The sequence below is a fragment of the Sphaeramia orbicularis genome, chromosome 4 (genome assembly GCF_902148855.1).
Source record: "Sphaeramia orbicularis chromosome 4, fSphaOr1.1, whole genome shotgun sequence".
Lineage (NCBI taxonomy): Eukaryota > Metazoa > Chordata > Actinopteri > Kurtiformes > Apogonidae > Sphaeramia > Sphaeramia orbicularis.
In genome coordinates this window covers 19,703,440-19,727,678 of record NC_043960.1, presented here as the reverse complement: position 1 = coordinate 19,727,678, position 24,239 = coordinate 19,703,440, and the positions used below count along the sequence as shown (strand labels likewise).

Sequence of the window (24,239 nt, the reverse complement as noted above, 5' to 3'; positions counted from 1 at the left end):
CTACTGTAATATTCTGTTTTTTAAAGGAGTGATATTTTGCTTTTTTTTTTTTTTTAAATGGAATTATGCATTTTAAATCATTTCCCTGTGGTCTACATGCCCCACCCCCTCCTGGTTGTAGGTTGTTGGCTGTGCTGCTCTGTCCCGTTCAACCAGCAACTAAACATTTTAGGTAATTGGCTCAGAGTTTGGACATATTTTCAGTTTTTACTGCAACCGCTGCTGCTGACAAACAATTATGGTGGTACTCGGAGAAATGTTTGTCAGAGAGTCTTGACCTTATATGTGCAATGTCGTGACGCAGCTAGTTACAGACTTAACAAATTAAGAAACAGGTTTGTGGAAATCCATTTGATTTTGAATATAACAATGCTTTGCAGAGCACCTGAGGGTTCAAATTCAAACTTATGAACTATTAAGGTCCCCAAATACACAAATAAAGGTACCAAAGGCTAATAAAAGGTGGTTTAGCAAAAATATGACCCCTTTAATAATACATTTATATCTCCTGAGACCCAGCAATGCATTTTTGTCCTCTGTAGTGGAACAAGTGTTTCACAGCTTTACTTTAAAAAAAAAAAAAAAAAAAAAAGAAGGTCCACTGAAATGACATTATATTAAAAAATAAATAAATAAATAAATAAATGTATCTGACAGAACTGTTGCAACATGCTGTTTCCAATAAAGGCAATTATTTAATGTAAAATTGTGAAAATGTTTACTTACTGGGTCTCAGGAGGATATAATATTTACAAGCCTGCAAATCATCAAAGCTAGCAATGGCCTGGTAATTTTGAACAGTACTGTATATCAGTGAAAATGTGCAAATAAAATAGTAAATCTCCTGCTTAAAAAGACCGAAAATACTGACTGAAAACTTTCGTGTGGGTTCTGAACTGGGACTTGAACTTGTTGCAGTTTGTAAAGGAGAGAAGCCAATGTTTTGTGTGAATGAATGGATGAGGTGTGAAAAGATTTATTCGTAACCAGGAAATGTGTCTTAAAAAGCTGCTTTATCTTGTCAGTCCTTATCTGAACCTAAACTACAGTCAGCGTCATTTGCTGCATTGCTGGGTACTACATATTTTACTACACATGAGTCGAGGATGAGCACAACTTGAACCTGAACATCCTCTTGACCTGTGGCGTCACTTCAGCGCTGTTTCTTCTCACATATGACAGATTTATGCCCTCATGTATCCACTGGACAGAGCCTGCAGGCAGAGGTGCACTTCTGCTGCGACCAGCCCTGTCCCTGATGTCATTTTCTGTTTAAGGACAGCAGGTCATAGGTGTACGAGTGATGTCACCTCTCTCCAGCTTTTACTCTACATGCAGAGCAGCTGTTCCATCAAAGCTCACCTCCGAGTGGCCCGGTGGCTCATATGGGAGCTGAGCGGAGCAGTTGTGACAGCTCCTGAATCATGTTTGTCAGGGTCTTTACCGCTCAGAGTTATCGCTGACCCATGGGATATGAACGGCACAACGCAGCCATTTAACCTCTGACCTGTGGAAAAATGAAATGAAGTACTGTTACACAATTATATACTTATGAAATTGAAGTGCATTTACTTTGATTATTGTTCTTCACTTGGGTATTTCCATTTCCTGCTGCTTTCTACTTCTACACCTGACATTTTAGAGGCAAATACTGTATACTAGGGGTGTCAAAGTCATTTTAGTTCAGGGGTTACATACAGCCCAATATGATCACAATCGGGTCAGACCAGTAAAATACTTGCATAACTTATAAAACAAGTGGTACCAGGCACAACAAACCCTGCCCCTCACACATATTGTAGCTTATTTTGGCATCAATCCAGCTGATGTCATCATGTCTGTGTATGTGCTGATGTCAGCATATCAGTTGCCTCTATATATGTGCCAAGTTTGAAGTAAATTGAAACAAAATTGATGTTTTTATAGACATTTGAAATTTCATCCATCATAAGTAAGTGGGAGAAGAAAAACGATTTTAAAAAATCATAAAAAAATGTGAACTTTGACCTACTTTTCCCAAAATGTAATCACATCTATTCTGGGTCACTGGCAATCTATAAACCCAATTTAGCACAAATTCAACCAACAGTTTTGTTGCTACAGACATTTGAAATTTTGCCAATTATAAGTTAATGGGGAAAAAAAAGAATTTAAAAACACATAAAAAATGCGAACTTTGGGCTACTGTTCCCAAAATGTAATCAGATCTATTCTGGGTCACTTCCAATCTAACCCGATTTGGCACAAATTCAACCAATAGTTTTGCTGCTAGAGTGTTAACAAACAAACAAACAAACAAACAAACAAACAAACAAACAAACAAACCAAACCCAAAACAATACCCCTGGCCTCCCCTTCGGGGGGTGGGGTAATACTAGGTTCAAAATTTACTTCGCAGTTTTAACAATATCATGCCTCAGCTTCTCATTTACACATGTGCATTACAACTTACAATTCACAGTGGATCTACAAATGCATAAAGCATCTAACAGCATAATATTGTTAAAATTCCACTTTTTTTCTTAAGATATTTCAGGTTGTTCAAATTCATTCAGTTATTTAGATTATTCACATTTTTTTGTGGAAGGATAGTTTGTAAATGTCACCATTTTTATCATGTAATTTTACTTTTTTCACACTAAAACGAAGGGGAAATTTCAGAGTTGTCATCAGTTATAGATTCATATGCTATTATTTTACTGGTCCAATCCACCTGAGATCAGATTGGGCTGCATGTGGTCCCTGAACTACAATGTTTTACACCCTTGACTGTTAATATCGTCAGTGTCATTTTTGCACTTTGCAAATTCATCTTGTGTTTGACACCCCTGTTGTATAATAAAGAACTTTACAAATGCAGAATCAATAATCAATCTGAAACTGACAGTAAAGACCAAAAAACGTAACTTCGTACAATGTTTCAGTCGACGGTTTATAATTTCAGGACATGTAATGGCTGTCATCATGTAATTACACCTGTGCAAATGCTAAAGGAACATTTCACAGTCAGTATGGTATATGATCACAACTGGTATGAAGCAGTGCAGAGTCTGTGTGAGTCTCAGCAGCTGTTATATCAGGTGACAAAAACCTGTCATGGAGATTTATCAGGCTGAGGTGGCGATCCTTAGTAACAGTTGTAACATGCGTCTGCTCACTGTGACGTACATCTTTTGCTGCCAGTCTGTCCGTAACATCTACTTAGCCTTAATATAGTGCCTCGTTCCAGCTGTTTGTGCACATCCTGCTAACAACATACCAGAGGTCTGTTCACATTGGTTTGCACTGAAGCACGGTATGATGACTACTGATGATAACTAGGTGTTCTCACATGGACTTTATTGATACTGATCACTGGGCATAACTCACAAAAACTGCCACAACATGCTGATTTAATCCTGACTTATGAAGGCATTGCTGGATTTTGGACAGGATGAATTAATTTGGTGTTCACAAAAAAAAAACCATTGAGGCGGGATGCAATGTGGAAAACAATAAAAATGCTAAATAGTGTAAAGGCTTTTTGAAGATTTACATAAAAACTGTTTCAAAAATTGTGCAAACACACACTTTTTTACAGCACTATATATTAATTCACTTCATTTTGTCATCTTACAGTTTCTCATGTCCTTCATATCAACCGAAAACCATGATAAAATGTGAATGTTTGGGACCAAATGCAGGATGAACCGTTCCTTTACAGGTCTGATGAGACACCCACACCTAAAAGAGCTTAAATCCAAAGTGAAACCAGTATGAGTGTCATTAAGTAGATGCTGGTTTCCACTGACATATACTGAGTCAATTGTATTTTTTTCTAGGAGTCATTCTGGTCACATTCATTGTATTAAAACCCTCTAATATGTGTTCGTCTTGCACAATCTCATTCCTAACTCATCACATAGTATTCCCTGCTTGGCCTGGGTGTCATATTTCTATGCATATGCTGGTCCCCTAGACCATTATTTGTCAACTCATTGGGGTGGATGTCATTTTTTGATATGCTGGTTTGTTTGACAGATGCCTAGTCATTGCTCTGGTAAAAAAACAATTGGTCAGGGTTAGAAAAAGGGCATGGGTTTGGGAGAAAAGGATCAGGGGAAGAACTCAAACATGAAAGACAGAGAGAAAAAAGCAAAAATACAGCATGATATTGGACGTGAACCCTGATCTCCTGTGTGCAAGTCCACAAACTTAATATGATTTTTGGTACTTAATAACAAAATCTGACTCATATCACCAATTTCGAACATCTAAGAACTTCCATTAGCTTCTATCTGGTACCTGCTTGTTGAAAATGGACATTATAGGGGTACCCAGTGTATTGACAACAAACAAGGGCTCATGACTAAACAGCTATATGTTATGATCTGGGAGTGATAAGATTTTAAAGGGGTCATATTTTGTTAAACCCACTTTTATTAGTCGTTGGTACATTTATGTGTGTACTTGGACCATAATAGTTCAAAAACTCTGAACTTGAACCCTCCAGGTGCTGCAAAGATATCTTCATATTAATTTTAGCAAGTGGATTTCTACAACCGGTTTTAATTCCTTCTTAATTTGTTTTGTTTTATAACTAGTTACATCACGACATTTGCACATATAAGGTCAAGACTTTCGACGAACACACTCTTCCGACTTCTGGTCTAAAATTGAAAACTATTTCATATCTAAAAGTAATGAAAATATAGCTATAACTCTCAAAATGTACTTACATATTTGAACAATGACATTCGTAATTTAGAATGTATTGTTAGTATCGGATTAGTTGTAGTTGGAAAATTTTCATATACACCAAAATAAATAGCCAAAAGACGCCCAAATTTAAAGTCGTTTCTGATTGAATTGAAAAAATATATTAAATCAATGGAATTTATCTTTAACAATAAAAGCACTAACACTCTGGCAATTTATAAGGAATTCTTAAAAATGGACTGAACTTACTCTCTGACGTATTTATTTATTTAATTATTTTTCTTAGATCTGTATATTTTAAGTTTTTATTATTATTATTTGTCTATTCTTCTTTGTGTTCCTAAGTCTTTGCATTATTTTAATTTATTTGTTTAGATGGTTTTTCCTTTTAACGTCTTGATGTTTGTTCAAAATTTCTCTGTTTTGTATACCAATATATTTTCAATTAAGTTGAAAAAGACTTCCAACAAACATTTCTCTGAGTACACCTCTTACCTAAAATGTTCAATTGTTGATTGAATGGGACAGAGCAGCACAGCCAACAACCTGGAGGGGGTGGGGCATGAAGTGGCTCATTTGCATTTAAAGGGCCAGCGCTCAAAACGACCTTTCTGGTGTCGTTACTCAGAAATAGGGTTGAAGATGGACCTGTGGAGTTGAATTAATGAAGAATTCAGACCCAAGCATAGCATTTACAGTTTATGTAGATCACAGGGAAATGTTTTAAAATGCATAATTACATTTAAAAAAGCAAAGTATCACTCCTTTAAATTATAGCACAATTCAGAAGACTTAAGGGTTAATACAAGGCTTTCCATTAACTTGGTCATTTCCTAGCTCTGTACTTTTGTTAGAATATGGTCACTTGTGGCCAAGATAGCAATGGCCAAAATGCTAAATTTTGGCTTCAGAATCACATACTTTGACCTCTCCGTTTATACATATATGTGGTAATATTAGTTTGGTATAAACCTGGATTATTGGTGCTGTTTTTTCTTTAATTTGGTACACTTATTTTATGCTTCCAGTTTTAATTTTACCTGTTTTCTATAATTGTGTGCATGGTGGACAGTGACAAATGGAGGATGTCTTTTGCTTTTGTATGAGTTTACATCAGTCCAGATCATCTGCTTTTGATTCTTATAAGAGAATTCCTTTGGTGTGACAATTTCTTCCTCCAAAATATTAACTCTTTCAGACATATTTGCATTTTTTTGCCACATTTTGAGACATTTTATAATCTCCAGCATTCCCATTCATGTCTTTTGGATGGAGACATGCCTAATGAGGGGTCTTGTACATTGTTTTTCCTAATCATGGTATTTGAGCACAGGAAATGGAACATATGTGTTTGTATATATGTGGGTCAGTGCGTTTGTCAGGCTTATTTTTCCCTCAGGACGCGTCTGAAGCAATAACTAATGTTTCACTGGGTAGTTTCTGTGACAGTGTGTGTGAATGCCTGTAACATGTTTTTCAGTGGATGGTTTAAGGCAGGACTTGTAAGGGATCAGGAATGCTTTGAAGTTTGACACAACACTTTGCTCTGGCATGTTTTTGCAATCATGCCCCTTTCACCCTCGTCATCATCTCCAGTCTTCAGAAAAGAAAAGCCCTCTTACAGAACAGCGGCTATCGAGTGAGACTCGACCTGCAGGTAAAAGCCTCCACAGGAGGCCCTACTGGTGTAGCACAGTAACTGGATTAGTTCAGAGTTCCGTTCAGGTGTTTTTTGACATGAGGGATCTTAGAGTGAAAGCTGAGCTCACCGTTTCCATCACTGTTTATAGTTGATATGCACAATTGAATTTGACTCCATATATAGTTAATCTCACACTGACACACACGACAGCTTTCAGTGGTTATGGTCGGTTTTTTGGTTTGTTCCATTTCTGTGGATTCTGATAATGTGTTAGGCAGCATTACCTACCTCAACGAAACAATATGATCAGTCAAATGAGGCTTTCAGCTTGGTTTTGATTTCAGTTTAGTTAGAGATGGGTACTACATCCTCCTGAGACCCAGCAATGCAATGTTTCACAACTTTATTTAAAAAGAAAAAGAAAAAAAAACTGTCTACTGCAAAGGACATTCCATAAATAAGTCAATAAATAAATAAATGAATGACTAACTAACTAACTAAATAAATAAATAATAAAAGATGTATCTGAAAAAACTGTTGCATCATGCTGTTTCCAGTCAAGGCAAATATTAAATGGAAAAAAGGCACAACTTTTGCTTCCCTGGGTCTCAGCTGGATGTGAATTAAATGTAATTAAAATCCATATTTAAGTCATTTTTGCATTGCTGCCCCTCCACATTGAGAGAAGCCAGTGAGGTGGTTCATCTGACAAGGATGAGCACCTCCCTGGTCCACCAGGCACGACCAGCTGGGTGGAGGCCTCAGGGCTGTTCCAGGACCCACTGGGGGGGCTTTTATGTTCCAGTCTGCCTGGGTGCGGATGGGGATCCCCCATGAGGAGCTGGAGGAAGTTACTGGAGACAAGGAGGCCTGGGAGTCTCTGCTCCCCCTGTCGCTACCATGACCCTGAAATGGAGTAACAAGATATAATTCATGTTTAGATACTTTAAAAACTTGCATTGGTGGAATTAAATGATTAATTTATATTTCTAGGATTTTGTGCCATTCATTTGATTGCCCTCTAAAAAATTAAACTGAACAAAAAACCAAAAAAAAAAGCAAAACAAGGAGCATGTGTGATTCTTCAGCATATTCTGAATTGTATTATTTGTGAACTGTTAATTATTTAACAGTGCTTCAACAGTAAATTTAACTTTTATTATCAATCAATCAATAACATTTTTTTTATATAGCGCCAAATCATAACAAAAGTTATCTTTACAAATAGAGCCAGTTGAAACCAGACTCTCAAGACAATTTACAGATTATTATAATGTCGTCTATCATAGCACGTAATTTCCAGTTTTGTTATCGTAACTTAGCTCTGAACCTTGTTGTGTGTTTAAGTTGAATTATTGTCTTGTTAGATTCATTGAGCATTTTTAAAGCAGAATCCGCTAATACTGGCTCAGTCTGAAGTCTGTTAAAGTTATTTGGGGTAAGGGTGTAATGATAACTAAAATACCACTGCTTTTACTATATTGACATGATGTGATGAACATGACATTTCAGTATTTCCATCTTTAAACAACACGGCTTGTTTTTAAAAAATATGCCTTGTCTTGGAATTTCACTATCTGTGCTTCCTATGTATCATGTGCAACTATGACATACTTTAAGAAGCACTTGTTCCTGGATCCACAATAGCAGATGATGGATCTAAGAGTTATTTGTTTTCATGATCACTTGAAAAAAAAAAAAAGAACATAGTCCACAGAAATCAGGGTACGATTCAGTGTAGCCTATCTGTGTAGTAGAGAAGACAGAGTAATGAGCTAAATAGTTTTTAAGTATGGATAAGATCCAGCCCAGGGGGGCCATCTGAAATGAAGATGACTGTTCCAGCAGATGTTTTCCAGATAAGACACCATGTTGTTCCACCATCTGGTCACAGTGAAGTCTGCTTTAGTCACACAGTTCTGCGCTGATGATAGCAGCGATACGCACCACTGATGAACATACTGATAGAAGCTTTTGTCAGAGACAAACACGCCAAACATGGATCACTGTCACGCTTCTTTTCCAAAGTTACCACCTGGTCATAATTATGCATCAATAACTTTAATGTTATGTTTATTTTAGGACAGCAGACATAACAATTTGTTGATGTTTCATTTCATAGAGACACATGAGTGATTTGATTCTTCGCTTGATTACATTTCAGATCAGTATCTGTCTGACTGTCTGGGTTTCCTCGTCTACCTCCTACATTCACCCGTCTCTTTGTTTCTTTTCTTTTGAACAGGTTGGAGGCAGCAGAAGCAGGTCAGTGATGTGACAGACTATTCTGGTCTCCACAGTCCTGGATGGAGGGGGGGTGGAGTCCAGAGCCTCAGGAACTCCCCCCTCTACAGTACCTCCTTCACATCCTCACCACAGGTAAAATGTATCCTTTTATTCCCATCCCAACTATTGTTTCACCTGTGTCAAAGATCAAATGAACTTGTTTAGACTTTATGTAATATCTCTGACTGAGGAGAAATGTGAAGTCATCATGTTCTGAATCTGTACAGCTTCCCTCCAGGTGCTCAGATTTTAACTCATACTTTAACCCTTTAACAACGGCAGTCTCTCCGGCGCTACATTTCGTATTTTTCAACATTCAAATTACTGTAACTCCTGAACCATTTGTGCTATCCACAAAATTCAGATGGAATTGGAAAGCTGAGATCCCGAGCTTTTCAACACTATATAAACACTTTATGGCAGCAAACAGAAAGGAACTGTTTTAGAGACTTCCACACAGGCTAAAAAACGCCTGGAAATAACATAAAAATATGAAGCCATAATATGGATACTGAACGTTCAAGACCAAAAAGCATGTTTGAGCAGATGTAAAATTGTTAAAAGTTTTGTTATGGACATTTACAGTTGTTTCTGATTATAAACATGCTAAAAACTTCAAGTCTGTTTTTTTTTTTTTTTTTTTTACTGAAACACACAGTTTTAAACATTTATCATTTTAAAATCATGATAATTAATGGCCAGATATTGAAAGTTAAGTTCTTCCTGAAAACAAAGGTTCAAAAGAATTGCCAAAAAAGACATTTTCTGACACTTTTATTACAAAGAAAACATGAAGACCCCTAGGCAGCCTGTTATAATGGCAGTCTTAAAAGGAAGCCCTGCATGTTGACTGAACTGGAAACTCTGACCTGCCTACAGGCATGACATGGTTTTAACCCTGTAATAAACTGATGACCTGCTGTATTTTACCTTTCACCTCTTGATGTCTGTGATTATTGAACCCTGAACAAAACTAAATGAAACTTGTCGTCTCGAAAACAAGTAAATGGAATAATAAATCAAAAAGAAAACAGAGTTGAAGTAGCCAAAGTAGGCTGAGCTTGAGTAAAAACAACAAATGTTATTTTTTAAGACATGAACACAAATGAGTGTAGAAATAATTGATTGCTGAGTAAGTAATCTAGTACACAGTCACCGTAAATATAACATAATGGTTAACTAATGGTAAAAGTATATTATCAGTCTAAAAGGTTAACAGGCTGACTTAGTGTCACAGTAACATTATAACCTGCAGTATTAATTTGCTGTAGTAGTTTAATAACAAGCTAGTTTAAGTGATTTGCTGGTATCTTGTGTGAGTTAACCTTTGTTCTTATTTGTTAATTTAAAGACTATTTATCATCAGATTTGCTTGTGTTTTGTTTGTGTGTTTATATGACGTTTGAGTTGGAGTCTGTAATGTAAAGGGAGCTTCTCGATATTATTAGTCCAGTCAAGTGTATGTTGATAGTTGCTAAATTTAGAAGAGCTGTTGCTGCTGCAGAAGAAAAGAAAAGAAAAGAAACGAAGGAATGACTATAAGGATTATAAGGAACGCTAATCTGAGTCCTCTACATGGACCTCAGAATCAGACTCTTATCACGGATGTGATGGTTGTTTGTTAAGACAAAGAGTTGCCAACATCACTGAAGGACAATAAACACCCCGAGCACAAACTGACTCCAACACAAACGTCACTAAACCACATGTGAATCAGCACATCTAACCATTTTCCTGGCGGTTAAATCACTGTTCACATCAAAATGATATTTTTGTAGTTGTTTTACAAATGTAAAATATCAAAAATAATGTTATTATTCAAGTAATTTCAAAGCTTTCATCTTTACATGTTTTGCCAGTAATTTAAACATATATATAACCATAAATATAAATATGTATAATCATAATTGCTATAGTCATTGATAACAATCTAGTTCAAAATAATAGGCAAAAAAGTAAAGTCAAATAGTCAAAATAATCAAATGAAAATATTTTGGTTTGCAATATCTAACATTATACTACTATTATTATAGTAACCATAATGGGAACGTTTAATTTAAAAGGTGTAGTTTTTCCAGCACAGGAGCAAATTTGCCTCCTCACAAGAGATTTAATGTAGCTTTATAATAACAGCTACTTTAATTAAATTAGCCTCTAAATGTGTTCCTTGACCATATCCCTTGTGTACAGACTTATTAGAGGTATTAAGGATAATCGAATTTTATAAATTTAAAACGAAAATACAGGGTATTTAAGTCCGGTTTACCCTCCCATGTGTTTAGTCTGGCAACCAATGGGTTAACTCTTCAAAATATACATAAAGAAAATACTCTCATAATGAAATTGTTCAATGTTTAAATGTTTAGACCACTGGCTGTTTCATTTCATCTTATTTCTACCTCATTTTTCAGTCAGGGTTTCTGCTTTTGCTCTGACTCTTATGGCTCTGTGGCATGAATGGTCCAATTGTTTACACCAAAACACAGTCTGTAGCCACACACTGATCAGCAGACTGATGTCTGCTGGTGTGTCTGTGTGTGTGTGGGCTTGTCACCTCATACAACATGTTGTTGAATTTTCTCCTCATTTCTTCTCTTTCTTTCTGTTTTTAAAAGCATGGGCATCTCTACAAAGCCAACAGTGTGGATTATCGTGGACAGTCGCTCAGCTCGGACATCGTCCCACCTACCCCGGCCTTCCCAGTGTCTCCTCCAACGCCCTATGGTAAGAGATAAACCTCAAACAGACACTTCTGCCAATGGGCGTTTGCATTTTTCTCTTCCTCTTATCAGTTCTTTCCGGTTCTTTCCAGTGAAAAACTTCTCCGAGTTTTCCCAGCTCAGAGGTGGAGGACAGTGGGAACAATCCAGCTGGACACAAGGTACACTTTCCCAGAGTGTGTTTTTCTTTTTAGTCTGACCACAGCAGTGAAGTTTGAACACAAACACTTCGACTCTTAATTGCACCTCGGACAAGGTACAAGAACTGACTGGAATGCATTTCTGGCATAAAAATACCAAAAACACACTCATACCGTACACACACCTGTCTGGCTAGTGCTTTGTTGCTATTGGCTGTGGACATGGTTCTGTTTCTGGTAAGCCCAGAGTTGTTATGTAGAATTTTTATCATTTATTTTTCCAGTTTGGTTTTGGATTTTAGTTTAGTTTAGTTTTACTCAGTGAGGACCTCTGTCATAAAAAAACAAAACAAAAAAACCCTTTATTATTGGTAGTATTTGCTAATATGGCTCTATTCTGGGATATCCTGGTTCTTCTTTGTGTGTATGTGGCAAACCTAAAGCAGGGAGAGCAGCAGCAACAACCCACATATTCATGATACAATACTGACAATACTGGAGATGGGTTCATAAGCAACTAAGCATCATAACTATCAAGACCCTTAATAACAAGATGATCCAGTGGAAGATAATCACGTTTCAGTGGGCTTCACCGTATTAAAGGGGTCATATTTTGCTAAACCCACTTTTATTAGTCTTTGGTACATTTATTTGTGTATTTGGACCCTAATAGTTCAAAAACTTTGATTGTGAACCCTCCAGGTGCTGCAAAGCTATCTTTATATTAATTTTGGCAAAAATCAAGTGGATTTCTACAACCTGTTTTAATTCCTTCTTAATTTCTTAAGTCTATAACTAGTTGCATCATGACATCTGCACATATAAGGTCAAGACTTCTGACAAACATTTCTCATAGTACGACATAATTGTTTGTCAGCAGCAGCGGTTGTAGTAAAAACTGAAAATATGTCCAAACTTCGAGCCGATTACCTAACATGTTCAGTTGTTGGTTGAACGGGACAGAGCAGCACAACCAACAACCTGGAGGGGGCGGGGCATGAAGTGGCTCATGTGCATTTAAAGGGCCAGCACTCAAAACAACCTTTCTGGTGTCATTACTCAGAAATAGGGTTGAAGATGGACCTGCAGAGTTAAATTAATGAAGAATTCAGACCCAAGGATAGCATTTACAGTTTATGTAGACCACAGGAAAATGTTTTAAAATGCATAATTCCATTTAAAAAAAGCAAAATATCAATCCTTTAAGACCAGATGCAGATCCTATCCCATTCATTCCAAAGGCAGAAGTGAACATAATATAAAGATTTGGATCCATTTTTAGCCCAGAGTCAAATAAATATTGCACCCATTCTCCATTAACCACACATCTTTTGACACAAAAATGACATTTTTACAATCTGATTTTTAGGATCAGGACAATATTTGTTTGAGTCCTGTTTCTGTCTGTAGTAATATAATCTTGCAACACAAATCTCTAGAGGACGTAAAAACAAGTAATAATACCTGTAAGTACATGACGTTAATGTATTATTATTGTATTTAGACTGTTTCTCAATCCTTCTGGCCATGTTTACTTAGAAGAGAGGAAGTAAGAACCATATGTTGCATCATCTTTGAAGGTAAATGAGCTTTGTTAATACTTTGCCCTGAATGATATATGCCAGCTGAATGTGGGCTGGTATTAAGATCATCTGAGATCCGCTGCACCTGAGAACTTGGATAGTTAAATAGACATTTCACTTCTCATCTGAACTTTTGGGTAACATGACCTGGACTACTGAATGTTCACAAGTGTACTACAACTGATGCACTAGAGCTATGGGTTGAGTTTAACTTTGTGGACTGAATGATCTAATGTGATGCTTAATTTAATGAATGCATCGCTAATTATAGGTACATTTTGAGGAATTAGTTGGGTTCTAGTGCTTGTTAAGCAGTTAATAAGTACACATACATTAGATGTTTATTGCAACGATAATGGATCTTGGCCTTTCTTAGGCCATTTCTCAATACCAAGAACCCAGAGTACCATCTTGCAAACTCGGCGAGTACAGTCTTGGTAAGAATGGTCCCAGAGAATGTACTTCACAAGAACGCAACTCTATCTGTAATTGGAACGGCCGCATATTTGGGAATTTTCCTCCCTGTCTCTGCTGTGTTTTCCACCATCTGCTCCCTAATGTATTTCCCTCAAATCACCACAATGTCACTCGATTTGATTTCAATACATTTGTGCTAGTATTTACTAGTCATTTATACATTTTTCAAACACATATACATACATACATACATATTTTTCAAAACAGTAATACATGTTGTTGGTTCAGCTGGGCTCAGCCGCCTGGGTCCCGCTCAAGCCAGCATGAACTGCACCTTGGGAATTATTTCCTAGCCAAGTCTACACAAGTCACCAGCCAGTGCATCCTTGGTTTAAGTTAGCTGACAAGAACAACATTTGGGTATTACATGCATGCTTGGTTTATGCGAACTTGCAATTGGAACAGTACTTGGGCCACGATTGATGATGTTTCGCGAAAACGGAAGAATAGGCAAGAATGAATGTTGAGAAACGACTTTACAGTTGTTTCTATGTTTGCAAGGCATGGCTGTTTGTATGGCTTGCACATGTGCTCACTACACCACATGACCTTGTGATACTGGATAGCACACAGAAATCATCATTTCTAGTTGGTTTGCGTCAAAAATAAGACATTGCCCCTGAATGCCTTCAACAGCTCACAGCTCTTAATGAACTATGTACTAATGCTAATGCTAATTCTAGGTGGTGTGTGACTGAGTATGGGTAAAATGCAGGGACAAAATTTCCTCACAGGATAATGAAGTGAGTGAACCTTTAACCTTTCAAATTATTCTTTTTTTAGGGATTTGCTGCAGTTTTTATAGTTTAGGTACAATTTTTTATAAAGTCTCTAGACCTGAAAGGACTATATTTATTCCCTCTTTAGTTTTAGTTTTTTTTCGATGTTAAGAGGATAATTCTGATTTATGAATCTCAGAAAGTTGGGATGAAAGAATCAATGTCATCAAATATGGTTTACAAAGTGTTAGTAAAATCAACTGATTTTAGGCATAATTTTATGTAATTTTAGCTTGTTTTATTCAGTATAGTTTTTAATTTAGTTTTAGTGTTTTATAAAACAGGTACATACTCCTGAAGTTAAAAACAAAACAAAACATAAAACAACTCTGAAAAAGAAAGTAGAGAGAAAGGGGTGAAAATAAAGTTGACATACATGTATAATACACACACCTGTCGGTGGACATATTTAGTTTTCATTAAGTATATTAACCCCTGAAGCATACAGGTCATTATTTTTAGGTGTAGTATTTTTTTTTTTTTTTTTTTTTTTACATTAATTGGTTTAAGAACAGATTAGGTGTCCTGTGAGGCCTGTTCAGGACAGCTGATACTGGATGTTTGCTAATAATAGTTGACGGTAACAGAGGAAGAGACCACTGCTGGCAGGATGTCCACTCACGTCCTGTTCTGGGAGGGGACAGGAGGAGAGGGGAGGGTCTTTTGTTGCTGGGGCATCCGGAGGGACTGGTGCCGAAGAAGATATGAAGCACACAGCTGCACAAAGAATTTACTGTAGTGTCAGAAACCGTGTTTTTCTGGGGTTCAGGCTCATATCTTATCTCATTGGCTGTCTCTTTCCTGTGTAGTTTTTGTGCTGTCTTAAGGCCAGATTTGAAGTGACCGTGAGATTTATGCTTTAGAAATATACTGAGGAAATACACCCAAACCGAAACCTATTCATATCCTTTCATCCTCCCTAAGTTTACATGTCGGGTGTTTAGGAAAAAACACTAAAGGTGGTCAGATTGGATTGTTTGTTGCGTTCACTGCCCTGGCTGCCATGTTTTATAATAGCACCAGCACCTATTAAAATTAAAACCTAAATGTAAAGTTGGTTGAAATGCACATAAAAACAGAAAGAAGCAAATATTACATTTACTTTTACTTATGTTTGTTTGCACTTTTACCCTCAACACACAAAAAAACCTTAAGATTTCCTGAATCAGTTAATTCTGTACTGAAATGCAGAAGCTGACATTTCCAAGTACATTTATTTATATTTTCAAGGAATATTATTTTACAATTTTTTCAGTGATTGTATTGCAGATTTGGTGACGTATTGACAGTACAGTACTATTATTTGCTCATAAATGAACCTTTCCTACATCAACATGATTTCAGGTACCTGCCGATATACACTGTTTGGCATCACATCCTTTTTTATCCCGTTATCATCACAATCTCACCCTTTTTTGGATTGCGTTTAAGGCTTATGTGACAAGAATAGATTATTTAGCAATTAAATGAAGTCCGAGTACATTTATAACTCTACTTTCTATTTTTTCTTGCATTTTCAATCCAGTAACGAACTATTTATTAAGTTGGGGTTATGTCTTAATATTGTCAGTTCTTAGTGGGAAATACAGAATTAGTTTGATGTATTTATACAATATACTAATGCAGAGTGTCTGCTTCACAAGCTGGATTTCTATAAAATGTCAGGCGATTTTGAAACTAATAGAAGAGAAGTAACAGAACATTCTGATACCATTTTCCATCTAAATCTATTTTCATGGATGAGACAGTACAATAATTCAGTCCACAGTACCAGATATGGGTTCACACAGTATCGAAATATCAGAAAAGACATAACAAACAGCTGATCAATCACATGAGTTCAATGTTCTCTGTATCAGAACTTATTTGTAAAGGGTATTTCCTTTTCCTCAATGGCAAAAACCTCAAATAATGGCCTCAAATAAGTGAAAATTCAAAGAAATTCAAATATTTCTAAATGCACATTAATGTACCCACTGTGTATTTAGAGTTGCCTTTATTTACAGAGGTTTCAGACTGAGTCATGGAGGTCTGGTTTTGTTGAGTATAGTATGATTTGTTGACTGCAGGTCTCTGAGGAGTCATTTGTATAACCGATGGCACCAAGAGGTCATTTTTAACTTTGGCATAAAAAGTTGAACGGTAAACGCACACAGAATGATGATTGAAAATAGAGATTAGAGTTTGTTGTATAAAGTGAGTCTGGGGTAATTTGGATAATTTGATTTGGAGCAAAAGTTTCTTCCTGTTGCTATTTTCCCAAACTGCATTTTCTTGTAATTTCAGCCCATATTTGGACAAAACCAAATGGATGCATGTATTAAATCTGCTCCCTTAAGCAAACATCAGAATCAGAATAGTTTTATTGTCAGAGCAGAATTACCTGAGTTAACCCATAAAGACTCAGTGCTACTATGATGGCACTTCCCAAATACATTTTTTTAAAAAATATTTATCCTTTCTAAATTGATTTATTACCATTTATTGTAATATTATCTTCTTTATTTTGCATTTTTTTCAGTGAAAATCAGGTATTTTCTTGCATTTCATTTACTGATCATACAGATGTTTATAAAAGATCAGATTAAAGTTGAGGGTTATTATATCAGAAACAGAAAAAATGAAGAAAAAGTGACTTTTTTCAGCAAAGATATCATAAACTGAATGTAAAACCAAGTGTGTCCATCCAATGTCATTGATCCAGCTCCACGGGTTTTACTGGTGAATCAACGTTGTAGAAGATGACGGTGTTTCCACATTCACTACGGAGCCTCTGAACATCCAAATGGGTCATATCTGATGACCATGAAAAGACGACAAACTGTATTTTTCACCAGTTATTTGCATGTATTGATAAGATTAGTGGATCAACAGGTATTAAACATTTTACATCAGTAGATTATTTTGGTGAATGGTTGATGTTTGGGTCTTTATGGGTTAAATCAACATGATATATACAACTATGTTTCCCCTGTTCATCATTTGCATTCGTCATTTTGTGGCTATCTGACAGATGTTCTTCTTAATTTAAAGACAGCACAATCTGCGTCTGTTTTCAGTCGTCATGATTATTTTGTCCAACACAGTAAAACGCACAACACAAACTCCTGCTGGTTAACCTGGATGAACCAAAGACTGTTGAACCTTTACAATTTAGAGCGTCGTGGCATTTATTTATTTCTCTTCTGCAGAAATCCAAAACAACCCGAGAGCCGAAGCGAAGTGATATTTTTGATGACATTTTACTTAACAGTTGATCCTTTAAAGGGCAGATCTGTCTGTTTATTGTAAATATGTTTGGGTGAACAAACACGATACAGAAGGAACTACTATTGTTAACAGAAGAAAAAAACACCTGATGCTTTTGTTCTTTCTGTTGGATGGACAGAAGAATTAACAAAAGACAGAATATCTTTTCCGGTTCTGGGGAGCAGACAGGAACTTCCTGTTTCCCACGTTAGAGAAATGAGTGTCTGGGAAACATTTTACAACGTCTGGATGGAGCAGTTAGACTCCTTAGTTAGATATTATTTATTATTTAGTATTAACAGTCATGAATATACTGCAGGGGAAGTGGACAAACATCAAAAAACATCTGAGCATCAACCATCATCAGGCATCTGGTGTTTCAGTGAGTGAACTTTTAGGGCTTGAAACCAAAGCAACTTATCTCTTCCTTCTTTTCATTCTATAAATCGAACTGGAAGCCTCCACAAGTGGAATTTAAGACCATTATCAGTGTTGTTTAAGAACCGCTCCACTGTTTTCTGTCAGTCTCAAATCATTATCTTCAACAGTTTGGAGTTAATAATGAAATATAAAGAACATTAAACTATCCCAAAGTTTCAGGACAAAGCAAATTGATAAGAAATACTGTTATCATTCACTTTAACAGATGATTTAAGTAACATTATGAACACAAAGGATTACAGTTAGGGAGGTGGACCCCTCCCAGACCAGGAAAACAAAAATGGATCATGTCATAGTGTGAAAAGTTTCTGTACATAATGTTAATATTTTGATTTCATATACAAGGTGTATAAAAAAAACCAAAACTATACATTTAGAAAAATTACCCCCAGTTTCGCATTTGATAATTTTTGGAGTTTTCTTTTATGGACATCGTTAGGTAGGGGATTGGTGGATATTTGTCCAAATTTACAGACCCAGGTTTTCATGCATGAGTGAGCAGGGGCAAATTGTGCAATCCAAGATAAAACTGGTTTACCCAAAGTAGCGGTGGGATTTAAATCCAATCAGAGGTCATGGGAGGGGACAGTGGGGTGGGGGTGGGGTGATTGGATTTAAATCCCACCGCTACTTCACGCAAACCAGTTTTAAATTGGATTGCGCAATTTGCCCCTGCTCACTCATGCATGAAAACCTGGATCTGTAAATGTGGACAAATATCCACCAATCCCCTACCTACCGACATCCATAAAAGAAAATTCCAAAAAATTATCAAATGCGGAACTGGGGGTAATTTTTCAAAATGTATCGTTTTGTTTTTTAGTTTTTTTGGGTTTTTTTTTATACACCCTGTATATTCATTAGTTCTGTCAAACATTTAAAATTTTTAATTAGATTAATCACAGGGTTGCTGTGGATTAATTTCAGTTAATCATGATTAAATATAATTCATTTTTAATCCATATTAGTTGGGTTTCATTTTGCATGACTAAACAGACTCAAGAAAGAAGGGAATATATATGCACTGAACGTGTTTATCACAAGCTGGACGACGCGTTAGCTGAAGTGCTAGCAGAATCCACGACTAGCCTTAATGTGGTATTTTAAGCTGGAAATGCTTCAGTGAAAAGAAAACTCCTTCTTGTAGAGTGCTCATAATACTTATGTTGGTCGACTGTTCCGTCTTGTGTTTTTTGTTTTGTTTTTTTTTGTCCTCATATTTCCATCCAGAGGGCCAACATGATGTTTAGCATCTTCCACTTTTATGGGTTGGTTCTACTGCCTGTCACTACCAGATCAACTGCCCATTTGCGCATGCGTGTCGGTAACTGTACTTGGACAAACTTCCCAAAATGTATTAGCAGAGACGTTCAGAGTCATTCTGCACTGCAGATGGGTTAATTATGTTCAAATTTTTAATCAGATTACTCATGATGATGGATTAATCTGTGTTAATGCGTTAACTTTGACAACCCTAATATTCACATTTAACAGGAATGTTTTATAATATAACTAACTATTTTCATTTTATAACAAGCGAACATATTTTCATGTAATGTGGAGATATTTTTACTAGAAAAATGTTTGCATGTTATATTTTCATATTATCACAATGTTGTGGGCCTGTATCGATACAAGGCGATTTTAATGTTACAACAAGATATATTTATTTTAACAACGATATTGTCATGTTGGTAACAAGATATTTTGTTGTTATAGCAATGTTTTTATGTAATAAGATATGGTCATTTCAAAACAAAATAATTTAACACATGGCAAAACATGTTATAATGTGATAAAAATATCTTGGTTTAACCTTAAAAACATGTTATAACCATAAACATTTGAGGTTATACTGTGATAATGATCTGTTTCTGTTTTTCTGGGCTGGTGGGAACTCGCTGCTATACCAAGTAACATGTAATTCTTTGTATTTAAAAACGTCAACCAGAAGTAAAGAGATAAAACCCATCAAAAAAAGAAAGTTAAACTCCAAAGCTTTTACTGAACGTTCCCCACATCCTTTCCTTCACCTTAATCACAGTTCTTCACTTTGCATCAACCCAAAGATGAACCCCACTGATGTTTCTGTACTTTCATTTCCTCGTGCAGCTCAAAAAAAAACCGTTACATAACAACATTTCCTTTGTGTACATGTGGTCGAATCAAAACAAACATGGATACAGTATATACAGGAGCTCGCAGCCAGAGGAAGCAGGACTCAGCCAGAGGAATGTCCGAGTTATGAGGCGAGGTTTAACGGAGGCAGATGGGCAGACAAACACTTGACTGTCTAAACCTCAGGGGTCAAAGGTCAGGAGAAAGCATGGGGGGTGAGACGGTGGGGAGCGGGGGGTGACAGAAAGGGCAGAAACTCTCCCCTTTTGGACGTTTGTAACGGTTCATAAATAAGAAAGAGGCACACAAAGGAACGGTGTCTGATACTGAACAGAGAGGTTTTAAAGGTTTTTAGCTGATCAGCGCTCAGTCTGTGTGAATGTAAACAATAGGTTGGAAGTAGTAGTAAGTAGAAGGCATAGACTGAAGTCAAATTTCAGTTTTCAGTGTTAGTAAATGTCTATTTCATTGTGAAAAATGTCCTAATAATTTGCCTTTATAATTAACAGCACAAATAGAGAGAGCCAATGTAAAGAATGGTAATAACAGTAAAAAATAAATAATTAAAATAAAATTTTCTGGGGTTTGCATTTTTACTACGGTGTATGAGGGCCACATAGGAAAATAAAAACACCAGTCACTATGAGAATGAAACTGTGAAATATTGATATAATTTTATGAGAATAACATCGAATACAAAGAGTCAGAATTTTAAGAGAATAAAGCCATATTACAAGAATAACGTCGTAATTCAAAAACATTCAGGAAAATATCAGAATTCACGAGACTAAAGTCGTACCCACTCGTCGCATAATGGAGAACTTGAAGCATTTTGTGAGGTTATACTTTCAGTTGGGGTCTACGCATGGCGAAACACTGAGCCTATTAGCCCACCATCAACGCATTATCATTAGTCTAAGGACTTTGAAGCGAGTTTGCACATGTTTGGGTTTGTTTCGCCGTAAGAACTGAACAAATTTGTAGCAAATTGTTTCTTTTGTGGAGGAGGAACTGACTGGAATTGATCGGCTGCAGGGCTGTTGGTGGTTACACCAGAGAGCTTTAAAGCAGAAACTCTGTCATCGATAAGGATTAAGGCTTACAATTTCTAAATTATGACTTTTTATCGCAGTATTGCAAATTTATTTTCAAAATATTACAACTTTAATCTCATTAAAATACAACATTATTTTTGTTAAATTATGAGGGTTTTTTTTTAAAAACAACAACTTTATTCTCATAATATTACGACTTTATTCTCGAAATGTTACCACTTTATTCTCGAAATATTGCAACTTTTTTCTCATTGTGACAAGGGTTTATTTTTCCTATGTGGCCCTAATACGCTGTTGTACATTTTAACTGGACAGGACAGGGAGGAAAATCTGACTCAAAAAGAAACTAAAGCTGAAAAAAAAAAAGTAGGACATAAAGTAGGAAATACCTTCTTTTTCTATGAAATGTAGTGGCTTTTAAGTATAATGTTGCAAATAAGTGCAATATTTGAGTAAAAGTGCTACAAAAAAAGAGGAATAAAGCAGAAAATATAGAAAAAATGTTGACGTTCAAGTAAATTGGAGATTTCACAGTGAGTGAAACCACTTATATATGAAAAAAGTTAGATTCTTATTAACTGGAGCATGTAAACATACATTTTAACATCAGATCACTACACTAACATCAGATCTCTGTGAGCAGTTAAGCTGGAATATGTAACTAGAATTATTTCAATCATTTTAAATAATATAAAGAAACAGTATTTTCTATTGGATTTCTGAGAAGTTAGATACTATTTGGGTTCTGTCCTTTTCCTTAAGTTTGTTGAAAACATGTTGCCACCCAATGCTGCCATATTATTCAAGAACAAACATGTAAATGCATTAATTAATGTGGACTACTTATATTATCATATACATTATGTGTATAGATATTCTGAAAAGCATCCAAGGTACTGCAGAAGTACACTGAGGACCAACTATAGGGGTTGGACAAAATAATGTAAACACCTTAAAAAATCAACAAAATATAATTTAATATGGTGTAGGTCCGCCTTTTGTGGCAATTACAGCCTCAATTCTCTGAGGTATTGATTCATACAACTTGTGAATTGTTTCCAAAGGAATTTTAAGCCATTCTTCAGTTAGAATACCCTCCAACTCTTTTAGAGACGATGGCGGTGGAAATCGACGTCTTACTTGAATCTCTAAAACTGACCATAAATGCTCAATAGTGTTGAGGTCTGGGGACTGTGCCGGCCATACAAGATGCTCAACTTCATTAGAATGTTCCTCATGCCATTCTTTAACAATTCTAGCTGTATGGATTGGGCATTATCATCTTGAGGTGAAGGTGTTTCCATTATTTTGTCCAACCCCTGTATGATAACTATTCTGCTCTAAAATTTGCAAATTATGCACATAAGACCTAAAATGTGCTAAATCTTATGTACTTTGAAAAAAATCTATCAAAAAACGAATTGCAAAAGTATTGGTTGGCCAACGTTTTCACAATACATGACGAGGACTTATTCAAAGTGTAAATAGGTTTATGATAGACAGACAGTAGAAGGAATCTGAAAAATTACTGTATTCTAATGTGCAGACAGTGTTTTAAAGTAGGACTAGTAGATTAAAGACACTTTTGAGTAATACCAATTCACTCAATGCATAGAATTTCAAGTATTGACCTGATAGTTTCTCTTAAGAACTACAACCAACCAGCATTTTTGCTCTATTTTTTCTTTATTTGTGACTCAAATTTGATAAATATTCACCAGCTTTATTCTGGATACATTTTTATTGTAAACAAGTATAATTAGATGTGGAAAAGTCCTTTTAGTTTTAATACTTTCTTCAATGATTGTCTTATATTTGTGCTTTGCATTATCTTCTGTTCTTCACTGCAGTTTTCGAAGAAAGAGGTTTATGGCAGCACTCCACTTAGGAACAGCAGCCTGATGTCCCTAATCATCGAACTTAATTTCATTTGAGATACTCTGTACTGTCAAATGACAATAAAAGCAATCAATTCAATTAATTTGACAAAGTGGTGCCTAAAAATGTTCGGCTGCTGCACCTAAGCCTTATAATAGTATTGATAATTTAAATATAGACCCAAAACCTGCGACTGTTGTTGAAATGGACCTGTGAACTCAGTGATGAGGGGCACAGATGGACTGACTGATGTCCATTCCAGCTCATTTCTTGCGACACACAGGTTAAAACAAGGCATGCCTCTACTGAAAAACAAAAGTCCACTTGACTCGATTGAATCCTAAGCTTTATGGTGTAATTTATGAAGTGCTAAGATGAGACACATGGCAGGAGACGTGGTCAGTTTGTGTCTGCATGCCTTTGTCTCCGTGTTTGTGGCGAGCAGATGGTGGGAGTGGTGACACATGCCCTGACAGAGAGGCCATAGAGAACCCCCCCTAGATCACCCCCCCACACACACCCTGTCCTCCTCGCTGTGGCCCATAAAAGGCCACATGTGACCTCTGACCCCAGTGGAATCCATTCTGATTGGGGGAAAGTGCTCGCAGTAGCCCAGCAGGAACAATGCTCAGTGGTCAGCGAGAGGAAGAGGAGGGAGGGGAGGGTATGTAGACGAGGATGAAGGGAAGGGAGGGGAGGGGGGTGAAATTCTCTACCTCTGCTTTCTCTCTCCCTCTGTCCCACCCTCCATACAAATCCGAGCAGTGTCACAACAAGTCAGGAACAAACCGGGAGCTTATTTTTCCAAAGGGACCGGGCATGGAAGTGAAACGATCCAGTCTCTAAAAAGAAAAAAAAAAAAAACCTCCAGCGCGGCGAGGAGCAGGAGCAGGAGCAGGAGCAGGGGCTCAGATTGCTTTTCAGAAGAAGTGAAAAAGAGAGGAGGGGATTCTGGAAATAGGGAGAGTTTCATTCACGCTGAGAGGAAGACAGAAAACAGGACAGATCTGAGAAAACAACGGGACATTTCTGAGAGGGTCGCATCATGACTGCATCTCTCGGTATGTACATGTGTCAGAGACATGTGTTAGTTGTAGAGACGGACGAAGAATTCAGGTCTAGTCAATGATGACTCCAGTGTAAAGTTAACCTGCTACAGTAGAAGAAGAGTTA

At 36.5% G+C, this 24,239-nt stretch overlaps 1 protein-coding gene across 1 annotated transcript in view; it reads left to right on the top strand.

Moving 5' to 3' along the window:
* LOC115418171 (tensin-3-like) overlaps positions 1-24,239 on the top strand; it is a 105,405-nt gene that overhangs the window by 46,041 nt on the left and 35,125 nt on the right. The window contains exons 14-16 of the mRNA XM_030132558.1: positions 8,586-8,719; positions 11,242-11,350; positions 11,439-11,507. Of these exons, the coding sequence (XP_029988418.1) occupies positions 8,586-8,719; positions 11,242-11,350; positions 11,439-11,507 (312 nt within the window). The remainder of the gene's footprint in view (positions 1-8,585; positions 8,720-11,241; positions 11,351-11,438; positions 11,508-24,239) is intronic.